The sequence below is a fragment of the Prunus persica genome, chromosome G1 (assembly GCF_000346465.2).
Source record: "Prunus persica cultivar Lovell chromosome G1, Prunus_persica_NCBIv2, whole genome shotgun sequence".
Taxonomy (NCBI): domain Eukaryota; kingdom Viridiplantae; phylum Streptophyta; class Magnoliopsida; order Rosales; family Rosaceae; genus Prunus; species Prunus persica.
This window is the reverse complement of record NC_034009.1, coordinates 31,536,790-31,561,159: the sequence shown is the minus strand read 5'-3', so window position 1 is coordinate 31,561,159 and position 24,370 is coordinate 31,536,790. Positions and strand designations below refer to the sequence as shown.

Below are 24,370 nucleotides of genomic sequence, written 5' to 3'. Positions count from 1 at the left end.
TAAAATACTTTATATATATTTGTAATTGTATTTTTCTAGATGTTCGTCGTGATTAATAAAAAGACCTCTCGCATGCTCTTGGCAAGGCTTTTTTTAAGCACCAACATATGTGTAATATCAATTGGGGGAGTGTGAGCATATATAAACCGGTCGTGTAAAATCTAGGGATGGGCATCAATATGGTCGAACCAACTAAATCGGTGATTCAATTCATAATTACCGGTTTGGTTTGATTTGATTTGATTTGATTTTGACCAAGAAAAATTCAAATGGTTTAAAAACCAAATGAGACTGTATATTATTTGGGTTGGTTTGATTTTAAGCTTTTGTAAACTTTGCCTAAATTGAACCGGACCTACTTGTATACTTATTTATATTTAATTTTACATGTGTAGTCCTCTAATTAGAAAATAACTATATATGAATGTTGAATTGTAGCTATATTAGTTATTGAATTTTGAAGTTTTATGGCATGTTGAGTTTTAGGACGGTTTGGTACACTAGAAAATGAAAAAAGTATGCATCAAGTTGTGAATTTTGTTGTTGTAATTGGTCTAATAATGTTGAAAAAATGCAAAAGGAAAGATAATTGGACTTAGGCCTAAACTGACTGAACCAAATTGTTATATTGTAATTGATTCGACTGTGATTTTGAAGTGAAACCAATTCAATCCAGACTGTGTCCACTCCTGGTAAAACCTAAAGTATCCATGTATTTTGTCAATGAAAATCATGCTTGTTCTATTGGTAGTCACATTATTATTATTTTTTTTTCGGGCCTCTTAAAAACAAATAAATCCTAGTTCAACACGGACGAACCGAGCCGTTCAATGAACCGGCCCCTCCGGTTTTTTCAAAAGTAGCTTAATTTGCCCGCCACAAACAAAGCCTCCCCAAAACCCTATAATACAAATCTCTCTACTCCAACGCTCTTTACCATAGCGGTGTGAATAGTGCTCTCCAATTCAAGACTTGCCCTGTTTGGTTTCAACAAAGGGAGGGAAAACCGACTTCCGGCTCCAATTCAATCTAGCAGGCAGTGTTTCAATTTGTGCAATTTTCTTGTTCAGAGTTCTAGGGTTTCCAACGGCATGTCTTGGGAGGACGAAATCGTTATGCGCGATGTCACTAATGCGGGCCTCGTCGTGAGTGACCGCATTGGCCGAGAAGTCTCGTCTCAGCTTGATCTTGAAGAAGCCCTAGAAGCTTCCAGATACGCTAGTCACCCCTATTCTACTCATCCCAGAGAGGTAATTTCCATGTTTATGCGAATTAAAAGCTACGATTTTTGTGGTATAAGTGAAAAATATAAGGCTCAGACTGCAATGTGTTAGTTTTGGGATGATTGTTTCTCTTGGTAAGATTTTTGGCTTGGCTGCTATGTTATTCGCGTGGCTGTGTTTTTTTTTTTGGTGGGATTGAGCATTCGGAGTTCACAGAAGTTTCAATCATAATTAGTATAACCTTGAATTGAATTATGGGCATTATCAGGGTACTACTGGGTAGTGATAAAACTTAATGCTTTTATAGTTATTTATTACACTTGATCTTCTGTTATTCAATGAGTTAACTGTATCCTTCTTCCTAACATTACTTGATCTTAACAGTAGTAAAATATTATGCTATTATTTTTTAAATATAATTTTGAGAAAAGTATTTTTCTGATGTATTACAGTTGTAAGGCTCGTATATTAAGCTTTTAAAAAAAAAGGCTATGATTATTTTCAGCTCATGTGCAGTGCCTTTTTCATGTTCTTGATGTTTGATAATCTGACATTGTGGTAGTATCATAACTTTGTTTAGATATATTATATAACTTAAAATCAATTCTATTCTTCAAAGCTTTACGATGATGTTTAATTCCATTGCAGTGGCCGCCTTTGGTTGAGGTGGTGGATACTTGGGAGTTGCCTGGGGTACTTATTGAAAGATATAATGCAGCTGGTGGGGAAGGAAATTCATTATGTGGGATATTTCCTGAGATTCGTAGGGCATGGGCATCGGTAGATAATTCCTTGTTTCTCTGGCGTTTTGACAAGTGGTGAGTTTATTGTCTTAGTTTGATAATATTGCTAATAAAAAACTGTGAAAAGAAAGAAAAAGTTTATCTTATTCCAAGGTGTAGATCATAATTAAGCTTATGGATATTCTCACTTCATAGATACGACAATTGATATCTGTCAGTCAGTGACCTGCAAAACAATAGAGATGACAAGCTAAGTCAATAAGTTAAACATGGGGAGGACATACCTTGGTAGATACAACATATATTTCATCTAACGATGATAATGATCATTCTGCTTGTGTGAGGGATCTCCTTCTTTAACATTATTTTCATAAATATGAAGTTCAAATGGATATAAACTTTATTTGACACGATTGAAAATTCAGTTAAAAGCTCTGAGCAACTGCTACATAGGTGCTCTCTAAGTGTTTGGACTTTGGTAGGAGGTCAAAATGGATGGATGGAAAAAAGGAGGAAGAACAAAGGTGAACGATGTAGGCATTTTCCTTTGTCTGGTTTTAGGGATTGAGAAGGGGAGAGAGGTGAAGGGAGAGGTCATCCTTCCAAGACTAGAAAAACTTCTCCTTCCAATTGGATAGATTGGAGGAGGGAAAGAAGAGAATCTTTCTAAGCTACTTTTCTATCATTGTATGTAAGGAAGAATATAAGGGTTACTTGTAATAGCATACCCTTTACTCTCATTCCCTCTCTTTAACTCATTGGCCACTACTTACTATCTTACAAAGGGAGAGAAAAACCATTTCCTTCCCTTACCTTATCCTCTCCTTTGTTTTTATTTCTCCTTCATTTAATTTTCCTTACCATAATAGTGTAAAGGTTGTAACTTTGCTTGGCCTTACTGAAATAAAGTTTGAGACTTGGTGTACATTTATCATTTTAGTCTATTTTAGACTTCATTAAAATAGTAAATGTCTGCCATGAGATCTATGAGAGTAACTGTTAATAAGCTCTGATAGAGTTAACATTAAGACATGATATTCCGACCTCAGAAAATTACCTATAGATGATCCATGTTGTGTTTTTGCGCCATTATATATTGGTTTCAGCGTTTTAATGAGATTATTTATAAAATTATTGTAGAGTAGACGACACTTACCAACTGGATAAGTGTAGTTTGAATTCTGATGTATTATTATGAATGTTTATTGTATTCTTGTACATCTCTTAACTTTTTCTTCATGTGTGTTCATGCAACCGTACGAATATAGTATACATAAATGGACAGATACATACATATATAGGAAAATGTGTCCAAATTGCTGTCCAATGTATGGCACATATGATACCTTATAAACAAATATAGGAAACCATTCATGATACCATACACCTGTAGGCAATTTGTTACATATTAATTAGTACCATATTTGTAGCCTTTTTACCATGGTTAATGGCTTTCATCTCTACATGCTTTCCATTGCCTCTCTTTAATATTCTTTCTTCATCAGGGATGGACAATGTCCTGAATATAGTGGGGAGGATCAAGCTATTTGTGCTGTTGGCCTTGCTAAATCTAAACCTGGTGTTTTTGTTGAAGCTATTCAGTATCTTTTGATTTTGGCAACACCTGTTGAGGTATTTAAGTTGGTCTTTATCTCATTTATATTCTTTTAATGTTGTGAGTTTGGAGTCATGTAGATACAGAGTAGTTCATTTCATGATTATACTCTTAAAGTTTTTCCTTTAAAGTTATATGTATATTTGTGAAATATCCCAAAGGAAGGGGCATAATTCAACCGTAGTGCACTTGGTGGTATAAAAGGGGACCCCTTTATGAAGGAAATGAAGAAGGGGAAAATAAGAAAAGAAAAATTTCCCTTCAATAACATCTGGATCACCTAAAATGACGAGCCAGCGATACCATGTCATAGAAGATGAAGCAGGTTTTGAATAATATAAGCTTTTTTATATAATAAATAAGAAATAATCTGTAATCTTACTAAATAAGAGTTAAGAATTGATTGTTGGAGCTGTTGAATAAGGAAAACTTCCTGTTATCTTGGTTCAGCCAATCAAGTACAATAGTTGCTGTTTTAGAACTTTTTTTGTGTAGTGAGGACTGCTTAACATTGTGACCAGTGGGGTGCACATTGCTTCAAATTATACTGAGATACATTTTTATAGGTTGGACTAAGACATTATTATCTAAATATAAGGATAGGGTCTTCCCTAAGAAACTTGGTGGTTGCAGTTCGAGTCTTGGAAAAAAACTATCTCGTGACAGGGGCATGGCTGGGCAGAAGCCTCCAGTATTGGCTCTCTTTTCTCCAGAAGAATATTTAACTTGAAAATAGAATATTCAGTAACATAACTAGGTGCAAATTTCCGGTGTTCTGTATTTGCACTTCGTTGAATTTTGTTTGAGCTGTATCTTTTTATTTTTTAATACTCGCCCCTAGTTTTTCTTTTAAGTTGGTTCTATCATGTAATTTTTAACACTTTATATTATCTTGGTTGAAGTTTGTAGTTCTTAATGGTCTTTGCCTTTTATCAGTTAATTCTTGTAGGAGTATGTTGCTCTGGAGGGGCTGATGGCACAGATCCATATGCAGAAGTCTCACTACAGCCATTGCCAGAATATACAGTACCATCTGATGGGATCACCATGACATGTATCACGTGTACTGACAAGGGTCGTATTTTCCTTGCTGGGCGTGATGGCCACATTTATGAGCTACATTATACAACTGGATCAGGCTGGCAAAAGCGTTGCCGAAAAGTTTGTCTGACTGCCGGTTTAGGAAGCGTTATTTCAAGGTTAAGGGAAAATCCTATTTATTTATTTTCCTTAATTTGCTTTCTTCAAAGTAATAATTGTGCTTGTGGATTTTCTAATTTGCACCTATAACATTGAATTTGAATATTCTTTTCAAAGATAACATATTAACATAAACATATCTTTGTTTTTTTTCAGATGGGTAGTACCAAATCTTTTTAAGTTTGGAGCTGTTGACCCCATCATTGAAATGGTTTTTGATAATGAAAGACACATCTTGTATGCACGAACTGAAGAAATGAAACTTCAGGTGTTTATTGTGGGGCAAAATGTTGATGGGCCATTGAAAAAGGTGGCAGAAGAAAGGAATCTGATAAATCAGAGGGATGCTCATTATGGGGGTAGACAATCAACTGGACCTAGAGGTCCAAATCGATCTACAAAGTCATCTATAGTCTGCATTTCACCCTTGTCTACCCTGGAATCTAAGTCTCTACACCTTGTTGCTGTTTTGTCCGATGGCAGAAGGATGTACCTTACCACTTCTCCATCTAGTGGAAATTTGGGTGGGTTTAATACCAACCATAAACCTAGCTGTTTAAAAGTTGTGACAACTAGGCCTTCTCCTCCACTAGGGGTCGGTGGTGGACTTGCCTTTGGAAGCATGTCTCTTGCTGGTAGACCTCAGAATGACGATCTCTCCCTAAAGGTTGAGGCAGCATATTATTCTGCTGGAACTCTTGTCCTTTCTGATTCATCTCCACCAACCATGGCTTCTCTTCTTCTTGTGAGCCGCGATTCAAGCACACAATCAGCTGGGTCAAGTACTTCGGGGACAAGTTCAAGGAGTTCTCGGGCATTACGGGAATCTGTATCTTCTTTACCAGTTGAAGGACGGATGCTTTTTGTAGCCGATGTTTTCCCCTTGCCTGATACTGCAACCACTGTACAGTCTCTGTATTCAGAAATTGAATATGGTGGTTATGAAGGCTCTGATGAGTCCTGTGAAAAGGTAACTGGAAAACTTTGGGCCAGAGGTGACCTTTCAATCCAACATATATTGCCAAGGAGACGAGTTGTTGTTTTCAGTACTATGGGCATGATGGAAATAGTTTTCAATAGGCCTGTGGACATTCTGAGGAGGTTGTTTGAGACTAACATCCCCAGGTCAATCGTAGAAGAATTCTTCAATCGTTTTGGAGCTGGTGAGGCAGCGGCGATGTGTTTAATGCTAGCAGCTAGGATAGTCCATTCAGAAACTCTTATAAGTAATGTTGTTTCTCAGAAGGCAGCTGAAGCTTTCGAGGACCCAAGACTTGTTGGAATGCCACAACTTGAGGGCAGCAATGCATTATCAAACACTAGAACAGCTGCTGGGGGATTCAGCATGGGGCAGGTTGTTCAGGAGGCTGAGCCTGTGTTTTCAGGTGCACATGAAGGGCTCTGTTTGTGTTCTGCAAGGTTGCTATTTCCCATATGGGAACTTCCTGTTGTGGTTGTAAAAGGTGGTTTAGGTTCTGCAGATGCAATGTCAGAAAATGGGTTAGTCGTATGCAGGCTCTCTCTTGAGGCTATGCAAGTGCTTGAAAACAAAATTCGCTCTCTAGAGAAGTTTCTGAAGTCCAGAAGGAACCAAAGGAGGGGACTTTATGGTTGTGTTGCTGGTTTAGGAGATGTGACTGGTTCTATCCTTTATGGAATTGGTTCAGAATTAGGTGGTGGTGACCACAGTATGGTGAGAAACTTATTTGGTACTTACTCACGGAACACTGAGTCTAATGATGGTGGTATGTCTAATAAAAGGCAGAGATTACCATATAGTCCCGCTGAATTGGCAGCCATGGAGGTAGTTTGCTTATTTCTATAGTGTAGAAAGGTGTTCATACTGTACTTTTTCATTTCTATTCCTCATTTTTGTTTTGTTTTTGTTTTTTAAAAATTTGACAGGTGAGGGCAATGGAATGCATCAGGCAGTTGCTTCTTAGATCCAGTGAAGCCCTGTTTCTGCTCCAGCTTCTTTCACAGCACCATGTAACACGCTTGGTTCAGGGGTTTGATGCTAATCTGCGACAGGCATTAGTTCAAATGACATTTCATCAGTTAGTTTGTTCCGAGGAGGGTGACCACCTCGCTACAAGGCTCATATCTGCTCTGATGGAGGTAATGCAATTTTAGTTTAACATTGAGGAAATTCACTTCTTAGAAATTTAGCAAACTTTCCCTTTTTCCCCTCACTTGTTTATCAGTTTTTTTATCTGACTTCAGTCTGAAATGTCATTATTTTCATGTCATTCATTGCTCCAGTATTATACTGGTCCTGATGGCAGGGGGGCAGTAAATGATATTAGTGGGAGATTACGGGAAGGCTGTCCAAGCTATTATAAGGAGTCTGATTACAAGTTTTTTCTAGCTGTGGAGTGTCTTGAGAGAGCTGCTGTAATTCCAGATCCTGAGGAGAAGGAGAATCTTGCTAGAGAGGCCTTCAATTTTTTGAGTAAAGTTCCAGAATCTGCTGATTTACGAACTGTCTGCAAACGATTTGAGGATTTAAGGTCAGTTTCTTATGGTTAAGCTCAGTGCTGTTTTGATCGGTTGTATATGCTTAGTAAGTTAAGTCGTTATGTGTAAAACCTAAAAATGAGTACGTTGCAGGTTTTATGAAGCCGTGGTTCGCTTGCCTTTACAAAAGGCACAGGCTCTTGACCCCGCAGGTGATGCTTTTAGTGACCAAATTGATGCAGCAGTCCGACAGCATGCACGTGCTCAACGTGAACAGTGCTATGAGATTGTCATCAGTGCATTGCGTTCTCTAAAAGGTGAGCCTTCACAGAGGGAGTTTGGTTCTCCTCTTAGGCCTGCTGCTATGCGATCTGCCCTTGATCCGGTCTCTCGGAACAAATATATATCCCAGATTGTTCAGCTGGGCATCCAATCTCCTGACAGATTATTTCACGAGTACTTGTACCATGCTATGATTGATATGGGCCTTGAGAATGAGTTGCTGGAGTATGGAGGTCCTGATTTGGTGCCGTTCCTACAAAGTGCTGGCCGTGAACCCATACAAGAGGTGATTTTTTTAATGTTATTTTGTTTTGGATCTGATATGATGAATTTCAATTGTCAAGATTCTCTTAGTATGCTTCAAAATATGATCAGACAAATGCTTTCAAAAAAGAGCTGGAACGTCTTCCATCTGGTCTTAAGCAATATCTTTCCTTAGTGCTAATGCTTTCCCCTCTTTTGTTATCCTGATGTTTCTTCCATGTTTGTAGGTTCGGGCTGTTTCTGCGGTCACATCGGCCGCTTCTCCAATTAGTTACTCAGGAACAGCCATCCCATTCAATCAAGCCAAATATTCTGATCTGTTGGCACGATATTATGTCTTGAAGAGGCAGCATCTGCTTGCAGCTCATGTATTACTAAGACTGGCAGAGAGGCGTTCAACCAATTCTGGGGATGTTCCTACTCTAGATCAAAGGTTAGCATATATTCATTCAGTCTTCCTTAGTTCTTTGTGGAGTTTCAGGGGATCCTTTTTCAAACACCTTACCATGATTCTATTTTACCAGAAAATCTAGATAAATAATTTGCAGGGTTTCTTTTTGTCCGGTATCTCTTCGTGCTTGGGTTGGGATGTCTTTGACATTTTTATGAATTCCATTATCACTTACCAATATTCTAGTTTCGTTTGGGAATTTCTAGTGCCTCATTTAATAATCCTGACCACGTACGATCTTTCTGTAGTAATGTCTATATTTACTGAATTCTATATTAATTTGACCACATGTAAACTAATTCTTATATAGATTTGATATCAATATCTGATTATAAAATTCTTGGTTTGAGTCGCTTTATAAGAAATGCTTTCTAAAGTCAGGTTGACCTAAGGTTCCTCATCTACTCAAAAGGATTTTTGAACTTGTCGTCTTAAAAAATAAACCCAACCCATCCAAGGCTGGATATTAGTCAACTCTTGTCTGTAGAAAAAAAATTCCTGATCCCCTTAACTGGTAATAATGGGTTTTTATCAATTTCAGGTATCATTACCTAAGTAATGCAGTCCTACAGGCTAAAAATGCAAGTAACAGTGAAGGCCTGGTAGGTTCTACCAGAGGTGCGTATGATGATGGGTTGTTAGATTTGTTGGAAGGAAAACTTGCTGTCCTTCGTTTTCAGATAAAGATCAAGGAGGAACTTGAGGCTTCCGCTTCCAGGATAGAAGCTTTGCCTGGTGCATCTGAGCCTGTCCAAAGTGGAACTGTTCCCACTAGCACTTTGAGTGGTGATGCCAATCTTGCAAATATTGCACGAGAAAAGGCCAAAGAGCTGTCATTAGATTTAAAGAGTATAACTCAGCTATACAATGAATATGCTCTTCCATTTGAACTTTGGGAGGTACTTGATTTCTCTTGCTTGCCAGTGATTGCTATTATTTCTCATTGAACCTTACTACAAAACAAAATTAGGGAAATTCTAGTTTTTATTTATAACTGAATTTTTTCTTGTTCTCTGCTGCGCTCAGATATGTCTAGAAATGCTATACTTTGCATACTATTCTGGTGATGCTGATAGTAGCGTTGTAAGAGATACTTGGGCCAGATTAATTGATCAAGCTCTTTCAAGGGGTGGCATTGCTGAAGCTTGTTCAGTATTGAAGAGAGTTGGTTCTCACATTTATCCTGGAGATGGAGCTGGTTTGCCCTTGGACACACTGTGTCTCCACCTCGAGAAAGCTGCACTGGTATATTGGAGACACGCACACTACCTATATTGATAGTATATCTATATCTGTATGCACAAACACACACACACACACACACACACACGAATAAGCAGCTTTAAAAATACTTAAAAACCGGAAGAAGAAAAAAATTGTTACCTGATCAATTTATTTTATTTCATCTCTTTGTAGGAAAGACTGGAATCAGGGGTTGAATCTGTTGGAGATGAAGATGTGGCAAGGGCTCTTCTTGCTGCTTGCAAGGGTGCAATTGAGCCCGTATTGAACACTTATGACCAATTGTTGACGAGTGGTGCTATTTTGCCATCACCAAACCTTAGGTTACGCCTTCTACGATCAGTATTAGTTGTACTTCGAGAGTGGGCAATGTCTGTGTTTGCACAAAGAATGGGTACAAGTGCTACTGGAGCTTCTTTAATTCTAGGTGGAACATTTTCACTGGAGCAAACATCAGGGATTAACCAAGGGGTTCGAGATAAGATCTCAAGTGCAGCAAACAGGTGAGTTTATTTATTTATTGTTCTTGTTTGCGACAAACAGCGTTCTTTGTTTGCTTTATGTTCAATTTAATATTTACGTCTATAAAATACCTGATCCAATATGCAGATTTTGTACCTTTGCTGTTTTATAATCTTCTTTGTGCCAAGATCAAGCCTTAAAAACTCTGGATCATTCTAGATGTTGCATGAAACCCTTTTGTGATGGATGAAATATACCCCATTATACAATCAAATATACCCTGTCATTTGTTTTCAAATGAATCAATAACGTGCAGGTGGTGATCAGTGTCTCACCACTTCCATTTAGTCATGTGGACAAGTCTATTTCAAATGTGAACTGTGATGTGTATAGCTTTTCATGCTTTGTATTCACTAGGAGAAAAGAATTGGGGACCTCACAAGTTGATGGTTGCTCCGATACAACAAAAGAAATGCAGAAAAAATAATCCAATCTGAGCATTTCCTTCTCTAAACATTCTTAAGAGTTTGAGTGTATGATGATTTGTTCCTTTTGAACTTGAATTCCAGGTATATGACTGAGGTACGGAGGTTGGCCCTTCCACAGAGCCAGACTGAAGCTGTTTTCCATGGCTTTCGAGAACTCGAAGAGTCACTGATAAGTCCCTTTTCTTTTGATCGTTTTTGATCTTTTTACTGTTCATCGTGCCATATATGGTGTTGTATGAAATTTTTCTTGTTACATATATAACATTTTCCAAAAAGAAAAAAAATGTTATAATTTCATTATTGAATGCGTCATGTAGTTTTGTGCAAAACAGACTCTATTATTCAAAGGGAGTGTTTACTGGATTTATTTGGAAAAGGATGAGATAATAGGCTAGTTTCGTCTTTGTTCAGAGTAGTTGTAGCCAGCTCATCTAAGTTGATCTGGGAACAATGTCTGATAATGGGCTTATCAGCATTGTTGCATTGTGCGTGAAATTCTATAATCCCTTAGATGAGTCCTATCTCTCAACTATTAGATTAAATTGGTTAATTGTTTGATCACATTGGCTAGTTTGATTTAACAGTTAAGAAATAGGGCCTTAAGGCCCTCACTATGGAGCGACTATGCATTGTGCTACAGCAGCGACTTATAGACGTTATGCGTGTGGCCTTGCATCAAAACTTTGTGCCTGCTAAAGGTGCTCGTTCCACCCAGCTACCAAGGAGCTAAATAGTCTTGGTCGTTTCTGTTTTTTTTATGGACTTGCTCATTTAATTTAAGATGAAAAATGTGAAACCTTTTTCCTTGGTTTCTTTTTTGTGTTTTTTTTGGGTTTGAAAGCAAGCGGCATTTTAGAAAGAAAAAAGACTGTATAAATGGTATCACTGCTAAAGATTAGATGACTTGTGATGTGAACCAGAAAAAAAAGAGATATTTAGTGATATACCCATTCTTAGCACTAATAATATTGATAAATCCTACACCATTAAATTTATATAAACAAATTGAAAAAAAAATTCAAAAAATGACAGCTAGCCTTATTGAATTTAAGTTTGATTATTAAATTACTTTGATATCCTATTGAGTATTTTGGGTTTTTTTATGAGGTTTTGGGGTTATGTTTGTTTTAAGAAATTGATGGCAGTTTTGTAATATATAAGAAGTTAAAAGCTTCTTTGTTATATTGTAAATGGATTTTTGGTGTGTTTTTAAAGTCCATTTTATATAGGGTATTTTTATAATTTAGGCTCTATATTGGATATAATAGTGAATCTCTCAAAAAAAAAAAAAAAAAAACTACTAAGATTAGATGGCCCCAAAAAGAAAAGACTACAGTCGGAATGGTGAGGCATCGTCATCTTATCTTAAGATTGAATTGAATAATAATTGCACGTAGATTTATGGGTCAGCTTATCTAAATGATTGAACTATTTCGATCAAACTGTAAAGTATGATAAATCTGGGTTAGAAAATTTGATTAGAATAATGTGTCTATTTCTTCTTAAAATTGAAATTATTATCACACGGGCTCTAAATATGTGACAATATTTTGGGGTCTAAGTTCAATTGAAATCTGATCTGACTACTCAAATCGTGGTTATGAATTATAACTTACAATCGAGAACATAACAGATCAAGCTAGATTAAGTCGTGGGGTTAGGCAGATTTAGAATAAATTTTTTTATTTTATGAACTAGTCCAGATACCAAATATAGACATTTCCAAACTGATCTGCAATTATAAAATGTGAGGGTATATCCGTCTTTCCATAACAACCAGACTTCCAACCTCTGTTAGTAGCACCTTCCGAGATCGCTCAATAGTCAATACAGAGAGAGAAAGGACTGCCACGACTGAGACTAGAAAGCAAAGCACAGACAAGAGCCCAAATCAAATAAACAAAAAAAAAAAGACATAAGAAGAGAAAAAGAAAAACGAAAAGGGAAGGAAAACTTCCGTAGAATTTGTGTTTACAGTTTTCTCAATTTCCGATTCATTCCCAATTTCTGCAGATCTGATTTTCCTACCGAGTGTTCAAATTCCCGAATTTTCAATTCCGACGAAAACCCTAGAGAAATGTTCCGATTGGAGCAGGAGAAGATCCGGAAACGAATTTGACATCCGAATTCGTTTTCTTTCAATCGGTGAATTCAATTACACCAGAAATTATAATTCCTAGGGTTTGACATGGCCGACGCTCTTTCAGTGATTCCCGCGTCTGTACTCCGCAACCTCGCGGACAAGCTTTACGAAAAGCGCAAGAATGCCGCGCTTGAGGTCTTTCTTTCTTGCACCGATTCATTTTTGTTTCTAGTTTCGAGTGGTTGTAATTAGATCTTCAATTGAATTCTATATGTGTGGGCGTTTATGTATAGGTTGAGGGAATTGTGAAACAGCTCACAACGGCTGGGGATCACGATAAGATTACGGCGGTGATCAATTTGCTCACTACGGAATTCACTTATTCGCCACAAGCGAATCACCGGAAGGTATTGGTGTGAATGTTTGCCAGTGGGTTGCTTTATAAGTTATTTAATTTGGCAGACTAGTTGGAAGTTCAATTTGCGTGGCTCTATTTTTCCATGTTGATTAAGTTTCTCTCTTCAAACGCTCGAATTTTGATTCTTTTTGTTGCATAGGGAGGATTGATAGGACTAGCTGCTGCAACAGTTGGTTTGACCAGTGAAGCGGCTCAACATCTTGAGGTAAGGCGTTATTTATTTAGAAATCAAGTTTTTGTATAAATCTTTAACGTATTGTGGCCAGGTTGGTTTGAATTTTGGTAGTTACGTGTGCAGTTAACCTTCATGAGGTAGTATATAGCAAGGGCTACAAATAGGATGCTTAGTTTTGCTAGTTAAAACTAGCACAATGTGCTAAGCTTTCACTCTAGATGACTAAAACACTGACCTTTTACCCAGAATAATGTTGCTGTAGTGTGTTCCAATAGGTGGAAGTGAAGACTGATCTGATAAGATGTTAAAGTTTTTTATTTTCCTGGCGATGGAATTCCAACATATACATAATGTTTTATGGGCCCACTGTGTACGGTGTCTCATTATCTGACAAACAGGATTTGAAGTTAGTTTCCTTCTACGACTTTTTGCTTTGCAGATTGTACTTATGCCTTGGCTTGTAAACCAATATCAATCTTGGTTTTTTCTTAAATAAGTTTAAATGGCTTATGAAATCATCCTCTCTGATTTTATTTGGAGATCTAGGGCTAAATTTGTGGGAAGGTGATATTTAATTTTAAATTTACATAGGTTTTACTAAGAAAGCAGTCATGTAGTTACAAATGAGGCATTACATTGAGGGAGCAATTCCGTTCATAATTATGAAGTGAGTCATTTAGAAATATTTGTAACTTACGAATTAAATCATATTGGACATGTAAGAGATGCCAACACTTTATGCAATGTTGTAAACTTGTAATCCTTTTGAAAGTTCCCTTTGTGCATCCCTTAACTGAGTTGATTGCCAGCTTATGAGAATATAGAATGGTCCCATGTCAGCTATATTAAGCTGTCCATCTCAAAGTTTAGCTCCTTTCCTTCTGGAAATTACTAGTTTTAAAGCTATTTATATACATTTCTGACTCAATTAAATGCCAAATTCTTCTTTATTGGTATTGAGTATTTATTTTGCTTCTGATTTATCTTGCCAGCAAATTGTGCCTCCTGTGCTTGATTCCTTTTCTGACCAAGATAGCAGAGTTCGTTATTATGCTTGTGAAGCTCTATATAACATTGCAAAGGTGAGCGGATTAGGTGGCTGACTTATTAATTTATTATTCTGTTTCCCTGACTTGGACTTGATATAATTTTGTTTTATTTTTCTGGTTCTCAGGTTGTAAGAGGAGATTTTATCATATTCTTTAATAAGATATTTGATGCCTTGTGTAAGCTTTCAGCAGACTCAGATGCTAATGTACAAAGTGCTGCTCATCTTTTAGATCGGCTTGTAAAGGTAATTTAACCTCCTTCCTCATCTACAGAAAGGAAAATCGAAAGCAAGGGTCTTTGGTTTTTTTCAATTGATTGTCTTCAAGATAGACATTTATTTTTTCTATATTAATTCTTTTTATATACTGAAGCAGGATATTGTCACTGAAAGTGATCAATTCAGGTGCGTAATATTCTTGATCTGGATTTGTGACTCTCAAGACATAATACAACACTTACATTTAATTTTGTTTGTCTGTTTCTTTCCCTTCTGCAGCATTGAAGAATTTATACCATTGTTGAGGGAGCGTATGAATGTCCTAAATCCCTATGTCCGCCAGTTTTTGGTTGGATGGATCACTGTCTTAGACAGTGTTCCAGATATTGATATGCTGGGATTTCTTCCTGATTTTCTTGATGGTAATTGTTTTTCATAGTAAAAATTATGCGCTTCTTCATTTCAAATATTTTCTGGTAATTGGATATGAACTTACAGTTTGCTTATAAATATCAGGCTTGTTTAATATGTTAAGTGATTCAAGCCATGAGATAAGACAACAAGCTGATTCAGCACTTTCAGAGTTTCTCCAAGAGATCAAGAACTCTCCAGTAAGACTTCTAACTGTTAATCCACCAATCCTGCAATAATGTCTGTAGTATGTGTTTTTTTTTTGGTTACTTTTGGAGAACCTGTGCCAGTCATTTCTCCCACCCCTACCCCCGCGCCTCTACCGAATGTACACACACACACACACACACACACACACACACACACACACACACAGCCAGCTTCCCCCCTTTTTCTGAATCTAAAAACTACATATCTTGTTCATTTGTAATTTTCTGACTCGAGCAGTGCTACTCTTCAAGTCTGTAGATTATGGTCGCATGGCTGAAATACTGGTACAGAGGGCTGCTTCACCGGATGAATTTACTCGGTTAACAGCTATCACATGGGTATTTTCTGCCTACTCATTGCTATCATTGTCATAGGGTTTGTATGGATGATGTTCTCGATATTCTCATGAAAGCAATGCTTTTCTTGATAGTCTTTTGCATGTGATTCTTTGCTATGCAGATAAATGAGTTCGTAAAGCTTGGTGGGGACCAGCTTGTTCCCTATTATGCTGATATTCTGGGAGCGATTTTACCCTGCATATCTGATAAAGAAGAGAAAATTAGAGTGGTTGGTTAAAGTTCCTCCCTCTTCTTTTTTTTCTTCTTTTTTTTGGTTGGGGGGTGGGGGAGGGGCGGAGGGGTTGTGTTTTTCCTGATTTCATTGCTTCTGGGAGTTACTTTCACTGAATTCTTTTATTTTTCTTTCCCATCACCTAAAGGTTGCTCGTGAAACCAATGAAGAGCTTCGTGCCATTAAGGCTGATCCAGCTGAAGGATTTGACGTTGGAGCAATCCTCTCTATTGCAAGGAGGTGTAGTTTTTCTAACCAAACAACCTAGGGTGATATGTTATTAGAATATGCCCTTTTATTTCATGGGTATATATAGTACGTCTGCATGTTGTGGAGCTATTTGAAATGTCCATTCTCAAGTTGCGTTTTTTATCCTTATGCTCTATTGTTATGCTGGAGGATTTGTGGTGATTTGGGAAATTTTTTCTGATCAGGCAATTATCTAGTGAATGGGAGGCTACTAGAATCGAAGCATTGCACTGGATTTCAAACCTTCTAAACAGACATCGTGCTGAGGTAATTGGGCACTTTTCTAATTGCACGCACTTCTAGTTGCATGATTTTGAACCTAGTGTAATGTTTATTCAGGGGAGTTCCGTATTGAACTTTTTTCAAAATTAAACTGGATAACTTATGCCTTTGTGTAAATTGTAATATAAAATTTCTATTACCGATTCACAACCTGGTTAATAGTTCGTAGTTCATTGCTAGTTATATATCGAGTTACTGTTTGTCCGGGCCTGTATTTTTTGTCAGATATTTTATTTTAATTTTTACCTGAAACAGGTTTTAACTTTTCTGAACGACATATTTGACACCCTTTTGGAAGCACTTTCAGATCCTTCTGATCAGGTAATCCTTTTAGTCTGATGGATCTTTTTCTTTTATTGTTTCAAGATGTATTTTCTAATCTTTATTTGGTTGCATGAGTTTGGATGGTGATTATTTTTTATTTTTTTCCATGGCTGTCTGTATTTTCTCAGTTATTATGTTCAAATTATGATTCACATGGATCTTTCGATCTGTTGATTGACTACTAGTTGAGGTTCTCAAAGAAAAAAAGATGATTGAAAAACAGTACTGCTGAGAGAAAGCTACTCTAAAACGTATATCGCCAATAGTGATTGGTTACCAAGAGTTGAGAGAGTTAGCCCTGGCGGATTTCGTTCAGAAATTGGCTGTTAGGAGTATGGTGAGAGAAATTGAAGTGATTCTTCTAAGAACTTGCTCCTGTGTGAAGGAAACTTAAAGTGTTTCTTCCTCTTGTTTTTATAGTTTCAGTGTATATTGATCATAATGGGTTTATCCTTTAACATTTTCTCTACTATTCTGATAAGAGTGAGTTACCATTTTTTTGTTTGTTTGGTTTGATGGATGAGGATTATGGGAGTTTAGCCGCTGAAATTATGAGTACTATCAATTATCTCAGATGCTTGTGATTTCATGTGGTACATTGTCATGCACTAAATAATACTCTTGTTACTAACTTTATTGAATTCTCCTTGGGCTCTGCGAGTTTCTTCTGCTGACTGATGTGAATTATTCTTTTATTTATGTATTTTTCCAGAGGCTTTTTGAACTTTCTTTGAGAAGTAAAAATAAAAAATAAAATTATAGTGTCTTCATGTAATACTTTCTTTCCTATTACCAGATATCCTCTGTAGTTATCCATTGTGAGCTGTCTCCTAGTATGCCAGAATGTAGCTTATTTATTACTTTATGATGTCCAGAAGCATGCATAATGAAAACCTAATTGCACAGAGACATATTGAACAGCATTTATTTGGGTATCTAATGTTGCGAGTCTGGATTTATGTCCAGGTGGTTCTCCTGGTCCTTGAAGTTCATGCATGCATAGCACAAGATACACAACACTTCCGCCAGCTTGTCGTGTTCCTCGTGCATAATTTCCATGTAGATAACTCTCTTCTAGAGAAGTGAGTCTCTCTCTCTCTCTCTCTCTCTCTCTCTCTCTCTCTCTCTCCCCCCTCCTCCTCCTCCTGGTCCTTTAGCTAGTATTTTCAATTGTATCTATGATAATGTGTTTTTTATTTTGACTCTGCCCTTTCTTTTCATTCTTTTCCCCAAGGCGTGGTGCTTTGATAATTCGGCGACTTTGTGTGCTTTTAGATGCTGAAAGGGTATACCGAGAACTGTCTACTATCCTAGAAGGAGAGTCAGACCTGGATTTTGCATCTATTATGGTTCAGGTTGTTATTTATCTCACAACATAAAGTAATATGTGCACAAGTAACCATATAATGAAGCAATTATTTGCATGTGATATGATTTGTAATTGAAATGGTTTTATACATCCTAGTGGCTAGAATTAAAACAATTTACTATGACCGAGGCATTAAAAAGACCAATTTTTCTAAAATGATTTTATTTATTTTATGGTCGTATGCTTTATTCAACAGTTCCTTCTTATGTGTTCTTTTCAGCATAATCTTTATTTATCCGTGTTCCTTTTTCCTTGTTCAGGCTTTGAACTTGATTTTACTTACATCCTCCGAGCTGTCTGAGCTTCGAGATCTTTTGAAACATTCACTTGTAAATCCTTCTGGGAAAGACTTGTTTGTTTCTTTATATGCTTCTTGGTGCCACTCACCCATGGCAATTATAAGCCTCTGCTTATTAGCTCAGGTGAGGTTCTAGAGCTTTGTCACCCATGGATACCCCTTTGATTTAAAAATCTGTGTTTGCATGTGAACATTTGTTCTGTTTTCATGAACATGTTTTTATTGACAGACATATCAGCATGCGAGTACTGTGGTTCAGTCTCTGGTGGAGGAAGATATTAATGTGAAATTTTTGGTCCAGTTGGATAAATTGATTCGGTTACTAGAAACTCCGATCTTCGCATATCTTAGATTACAGGTGCAGTATTAAAATGTATTTCTTATATCATTGCCATATTTTTAACCTTTGTTCTGCATACTACATTAGGTGCTCTCTCTCTCTCTCTCTCTCAAGGAGTGGCCTCTCACGCTTCTCAAAGTCAGCTTTATGAATTGGAGTATAGGGAGAGAAAATGAGCTTGCCATTTTGGTTATGCTTAAATGTTTCATGTCAAGTTTATCATTTGGCAAAATAAGAAAAAATGTTTTATTGCAAGTTTTGTACAGAATGCCTGTTTGCTTTTTACCATTTTGTGTTTTCTGCGTTGCTTTCTCAAATTGAGATCTAATGTTGAGTGACTGAGCTGTCTTTTGGTTCTTGCAGCTTCTTGAACCTGGAAGACATGTATGGTTGTTAAAAGCCTTGTATGGTCTTCTGATGTTGCTTCCCCAGGTATAAACTAAGAATTCTTCATTTTCCTTCTTCTTCCTCTATACAACTGCAAGCATGATGTTGTCTTAAATCCCTTATTTATAACTTTTGCTTCCTCTATATTAGGAAGTCACAAGTAAAAGAGTAGTTTTCTTTTTCCAATAAATAGAAAATAGTGTTGTTTACTTATCTTGGCTATGATGTAGTTCAAAGATCCTTGTTTTACCTTTCGTTTTTCTTCTGACCCTCTTTGGAAACTATTTAAGGATGAACCTTTCAGTAAGTTCTTGTTCCGAAATCTTTCCTGGTGGTGGCAAATGATAGTATTAAATGTTAAAAATACTATTAAGCATTAATCATTAATCATCAGTCATTGAGATCAGACCTTAAATTTATCTCGAAACTACTTCAAACTGTGCCTCATGAGAGTTCTGGTTCTTGTAATAGTAGCAATCGTCCAAACTGTGTGTTATGAGAGTTCTGTTTTTTGTGATTAGTAGCAATCATCTTGGTATTTGTAATGTGTATAAGCTTCATTTGATTCTTGATTGCAGCAAAGTGCCGCCTTTAAAATCCTACGGACTCGTTTGAAAACTGTGCCTTCATACTCATTTAATGGTGAGCAACTCAGGCGAACTTCTTCGGGGAATCCCTATCAAATCCTACATCACATGCCAGGTGGCTCACAGATAACTGAAGATGGCGACATAAACCAGGACAGTAAGAATTCACATAATGGAATCAACTTTGCTTCAAGACTACAGCAGTTTGAGCAAATGCAGCGACAGCATCGTCAGCATGCGAAAGTGCAGGCACAATCACACAAAAATTCGACATCTTCTTCAACACCAAAGGTTTGTTGAGTTTCTTCCTTGGGATATTAACATTGCTGTTGAGATTTATTGGCATCTTGATGAGTGTGTTTTTGGAAAATGTTATGTGGGAGCTGTATTGGCAGGCACCTGCTGCAAACATTTCTTCAGATAGCCCGTTCTTACTTTACTTTTTCTTATTAAACTACAACTTATTATAGTTATATGGTGTCATACAGTCATACTTGCTATGTAATGGTTTGATTTTCTCCCATATTGCACCTCTAAAGCTGCGACTTGTGTGTTGGAATTACGTTGTTTCTTGGTGTGTATGCAGGATGTGCAAAGACCTGAAGAACTCAGCAGAACTTCTTCATCAGATGTGAATAGGCCTCCTTCGAGATCTAGGAGGGCGACGGGGCAGTTACAATTATAATGTTATTGCTTCTGGACCCTGGCTGAGGGTAATATGTATTCACCTCAGCAAAGCATAGGAAGGAGTGGTGGATGCGATCTGGTTGGTATAGTTTGTAAAATTGTATATCGTAGTAGTTGTTTGTTAAACTCATGCAGGTTGGTTGGGATGGTGAAAATTGGGTTTTGAATTGAGATGAGCAGCTCATTTATCGCGAGCTATTCTTTTGACTTGTGTAAGAAGAGGGATGTGCCCACGTGGTTCTGTTATTTTTTATTGAAAACCATGTGGGGAGGAGGAGAGGGTAGAGGGAGATATTTCATTTAGAAAGATGGCAGTGTGTTTTCTTGAGATGTATCTGTTACACAGTTACAGCAATCTTATAAAGTTAGTCGAGCTACTTCGTCTTCATGTACACCTTGATCCTGATCCTCAAAAATGAAAAAAATGAAAAAAAAAGAAAGAAAAAAAAAGAAAGGAAACGAAAGTTTATTTGTAGTTATTAATTGATTTGCTTGTGTTTTCACCCAACACGGTTCTTTAAATCCATTCATTCATTTGTGTACTGCTGATGATTTCTCTCTGTTTTTAACTCTTTTTTGGTGAATAACGAAGGGGGTGAGACACCCCAAAAAACAAACGTGATTTTAAAATAAATCAAGTCTATCAATCAATTATGGTTTCTTATCTATTCTCATTTCAAGAGGTCCAATAATAAAATCCCAACCAAATATCTCACTCTCAGAATATTATGTGTAATTCGGGAATGCTTCTTGCTTTAAACATAAAGAGTCCAAAATCAATTTTGGATTGAATACTTGGGTTGGGCAAAATCCAAAATCGTAGCTGTAACCTAATGACATGAGATTTCATCAAGCTTTATATTCAGATTCAGGAGATCCAAGTCAGCGGGTAGCAAGACAAGATCAAAAGAGAGAGACAGAGAGATCAAGGCAACTAACTCTCGTAAAGGAAATGCAACAGGCAGCAGGTGGATTGATCGATTGTTTGATTTACTTACCAAACCTCCTCTCCAGTTTTCGCTGTCTGCCAAATGTGAGAAACCCAAGAGCTTCAGCTATTAGTGGGCGCGAGGCCGGCGTATGCAGAGGTGCTGCCCATGGGGTCTGTTGGATTCTTATTCATATCCAAAGTCAAATAAACTTTTATGGATTTGAAGGATTTGATTATTCTCAAAAGCCGAAAACGAAATTAGCTTAGATATTATTTAAATGTGAAGGATTTGATTACTTGGCAAATGCCGCCACAATTATTTTACATAACAGCAGCAGCCCTTCAATTATGGACAACTCTACTGTTACTTGGACAACTAAACAAGCCATTAAAAACAGTCCTACGGAGGGTTAGCTTCCTTCCTTGAACAAATTACTTAATAATATAGTTGCTCCTGAGGATGCCATTGACTTTGTAATGCCTCATTTCTGCACATCTTTTACCATTCCATTTGAATAATGATGTCTTTCTCTTTCTTTTTTTCCCTTTTTTTTCTGGACTGAAGAGTTTTTCTAGCGCAATTGAACATAACCCAAATGAGAAACTTGAGCGATGTTATCTGTTGTGAATATTGATATATATATATATATATATATATCCGTCCTGATCTCTTGGACTACAGGGGTCCAAGAGATTTGTGGTCACTCACCGTTGGATGTAAATTCAACGGTTCACTCACTCTTGCACTCTTTTTAAGAAACTTTTTTGAATCATTGGATTAATATCCAATGGTGGGTGACCACAATCTCTTGGACTCCTGTGGTCCAAGAGATCAGGACTGATATATATATATATATATATATATATATATACAGTGTACTATTTCCTGAGAATGAGAAGAAAAAAAAACCATTCAAATCCAAGCGCATCAACTAAATAGAACTTACTCATAAAATTAATCTAATTGGACTTAATAGCATAAAAAGGCTGACCAGTTATCGCACGTTCACAGAAAAACTTTAAAACTTGATAGCAACAAGTTCAGATCCTATTTCCTTTATAATATGGTAAGGGCTTAAAGCATGGTGTAGTAGGGAAAGGGAAAGAGAAAATGTATGTCCAGTAGTACAGATCCTTCTTGTCTTGCACAAGAATCAACCCATTAATTATGTTTTACAATAATGAAACGAAATGAAATGCTATTCCACTCCATTCTCATGAATTATAATCTTAAGGGGGCAAGGGTTTCACGATAACTAGTAATTAAGCCCAACCGAGCATCACCATCATTCCGCCATATCAAATCAGGCAAAACAATTGAACTTTTATAAAAACTATTACTCTTCATATCATAGAAATGATGAGATGCCTGTACTTCCGGTGAAGATTGAATGAAGAGCTCACCTGTGTGAATTGTACGTAAAGAATTCAAATGATGGTACGTCGACTCCCGCCAATGAGAGGGAAAATTGATAGTCTCTTTAGCCCACACTTGATTTTGGTAGTCCTTCAAAATCCATAACTCCAACATTAATTTCTGTGGCATCGCATCCTTGTCATCCATTAGAGCTAGACGTCCACCCACTTCAGCAATTGTCCAACAGGGATCACTACCATCATCTTCAGGAGTTGTGATGACCTTGAATCTCTCCTCTCCAAGGTCAAATACCACTATCCTACTCCTATCCTCACCATCTTGATATATCCAATGTAGGGCTCCATGAAGGCACACACTTTCGCCATACAAGTGGGAAGAAAGGGGATTAAAAGGGAGGTGATCGAGGTCTACCTCAATGCACCTCCATGAATCAGAACCCAAAGTCAAAATCTCGAGCTTTAAACTAAAGAGATTTGAAGTCCAATCATGGCATAAATGGACTTGGAGAAGCTTATACTCGTTTGTAAAAGGACTGAACCCAAAGTGGCCTTTAATCTGGAGTGTGTATTTGGACAGTGAAGTATGGGGGAGAATGATCGACTCTCCAGTGGAGGGATTAAATATATGAACGTGGTCCTCGGGGTCATGTTCATGGTGGGTTTTAGTGGCTACCGGTTTAGCAAAGTAAAAAATACAAAACAGGCCATTAGTACACTGATAATCGTAGAGATGATAGTCAGGGGGCAGTGTTAGAAGGTGGGTGGCAGGTGAGGTACTACCATCTCCATCTCCATCTCCATCTTGGTTGATTTGGACGGAGAGCAAGTGGTCGTGGCCTGTGTCGCGGTCAAAGACATTGAGGAGGAGGTGAGTGTACCTGCTGTTGTTGCAGCGCAAGTTTCGGTGGACACCAAGAAATGTAGGGTTACCGGAGATGAGAGAGGACCATGACTTGCAAACGCACTTGAACCGCATCAGAGACTTAGCTGGTAGCCGTGGCAGTATAAGAAACCATATGATTTCACTTGGGAGCTCTGGAATTACTGATGGAACATGATCACCTTCAACTTCAGCTACTTCCATGTTTCTACTACTACCTACACTTGTAAGATTGGTGAATATTGTAACTGTTGAGAACATAAATATCTACTACCCAAAAAATTGCAAGAGCATTCATTTGGGCAATTTTCAATCTAACATATCAATAAACCAACAATAATCATAGCTTCCCATCTATCAATCATTTACTGTTCATGATTTGAAGCAAAATAGCGAAAAAACAAAAAAGAAATATGAGCAGTGGGCAAAATTCAATCAAACATATAAGTAAATCAGTAATAATCATAACTTTCCATCTATCGATCATTCACCACTCATGTTCTAGCAAAACAGCAAAAAATGAACCGAGAAATTTTATTTTTGGTGCTAAAATGGACAGAGAAATTGAATTTGCTTTCAGAGACTTAAAATTTAAACGGCACCTGAGTGATTTGAAGCTTTGGATGGCAGTGTGCGGCTATGAGTGGTGATGACGGCGGCGTGCAGCGGCAGAGGGTGGAGAAAAGCAGTGCAGCAGAGACAGAGTGGAGAAAAACCTCTGCTTGCTACAGACAGCCTAGGTTTCCCTGCTATTAACAACAACAATGGCTGCTTCGACATACATTTGTTTTCTTTCAATAAATGAGAGGAACCCGACCCACTAAACTGTTTTCCTTACTTTGATTATTAATCATACGGGATTTCTTCATGGATTTTTTTTCTATTAATAAATTTTGAAGGATTACGGTGAAAATTAACAGATACTAATTTTCAAGTTTTTTTTTTCTGTTACGATATAATATAATGGATATGTTGATTGATCATCCTGCTCTGTTATGGGAAAATTATTACAGTACAGTAGTAGTTTTAAAGAAATCAGGGGGAAAATATAAATAAAAAATTGTTTGGGGCATTATTAGAATGTAATGTGGAAATCAA

General features: G+C 37.2%; 3 protein-coding genes across 3 annotated transcripts; 2 read left to right on the top strand and 1 right to left on the bottom strand.

Moving 5' to 3' along the window:
• LOC18791607 (nuclear pore complex protein NUP155) lies at positions 884-10,811 on the top strand. The gene is made up of 13 exons (XM_007226978.2): positions 884-1,250; positions 1,872-2,041; positions 3,472-3,598; positions 4,518-4,780; positions 4,938-6,585; positions 6,687-6,899; positions 7,044-7,291; positions 7,392-7,806; positions 8,012-8,217; positions 8,777-9,134; positions 9,262-9,480; positions 9,652-9,980; positions 10,509-10,811. Exons 1-13 carry the CDS (start codon positions 1,092-1,094, stop codon positions 10,624-10,626), a joined length of 4,473 nt encoding a protein of 1,490 aa, XP_007227040.1. The 5' UTR covers positions 884-1,091; the 3' UTR covers positions 10,627-10,811.
• On the top strand, positions 12,106-20,476 carry LOC18788769 (protein VAC14 homolog). The gene is made up of 20 exons (XM_007225144.2): positions 12,106-12,705; positions 12,804-12,917; positions 13,068-13,133; positions 14,096-14,185; positions 14,278-14,397; positions 14,528-14,556; positions 14,650-14,792; positions 14,887-14,981; positions 15,243-15,329; positions 15,451-15,558; positions 15,710-15,801; positions 15,996-16,077; positions 16,348-16,413; positions 17,383-17,498; positions 17,651-17,771; positions 18,046-18,207; positions 18,313-18,441; positions 18,787-18,855; positions 19,389-19,688; positions 19,984-20,476. The coding sequence occupies exons 1-20, from the start codon at positions 12,616-12,618 to the stop codon at positions 20,080-20,082; spliced, it is 2,178 nt and encodes a 725-aa protein (XP_007225206.1). The 5' UTR covers positions 12,106-12,615; the 3' UTR covers positions 20,083-20,476.
• On the bottom strand, positions 21,974-24,265 carry LOC18790753 (F-box protein At4g19940). The gene is made up of 2 exons (XM_020568401.1): positions 23,875-24,265; positions 21,974-23,490 (listed from the first exon to the last, which is right to left on the bottom strand). Exons 1-2 carry the CDS (start codon positions 24,050-24,052, stop codon positions 22,238-22,240), a joined length of 1,431 nt encoding a protein of 476 aa, XP_020423990.1. The 5' UTR covers positions 24,053-24,265; the 3' UTR covers positions 21,974-22,237.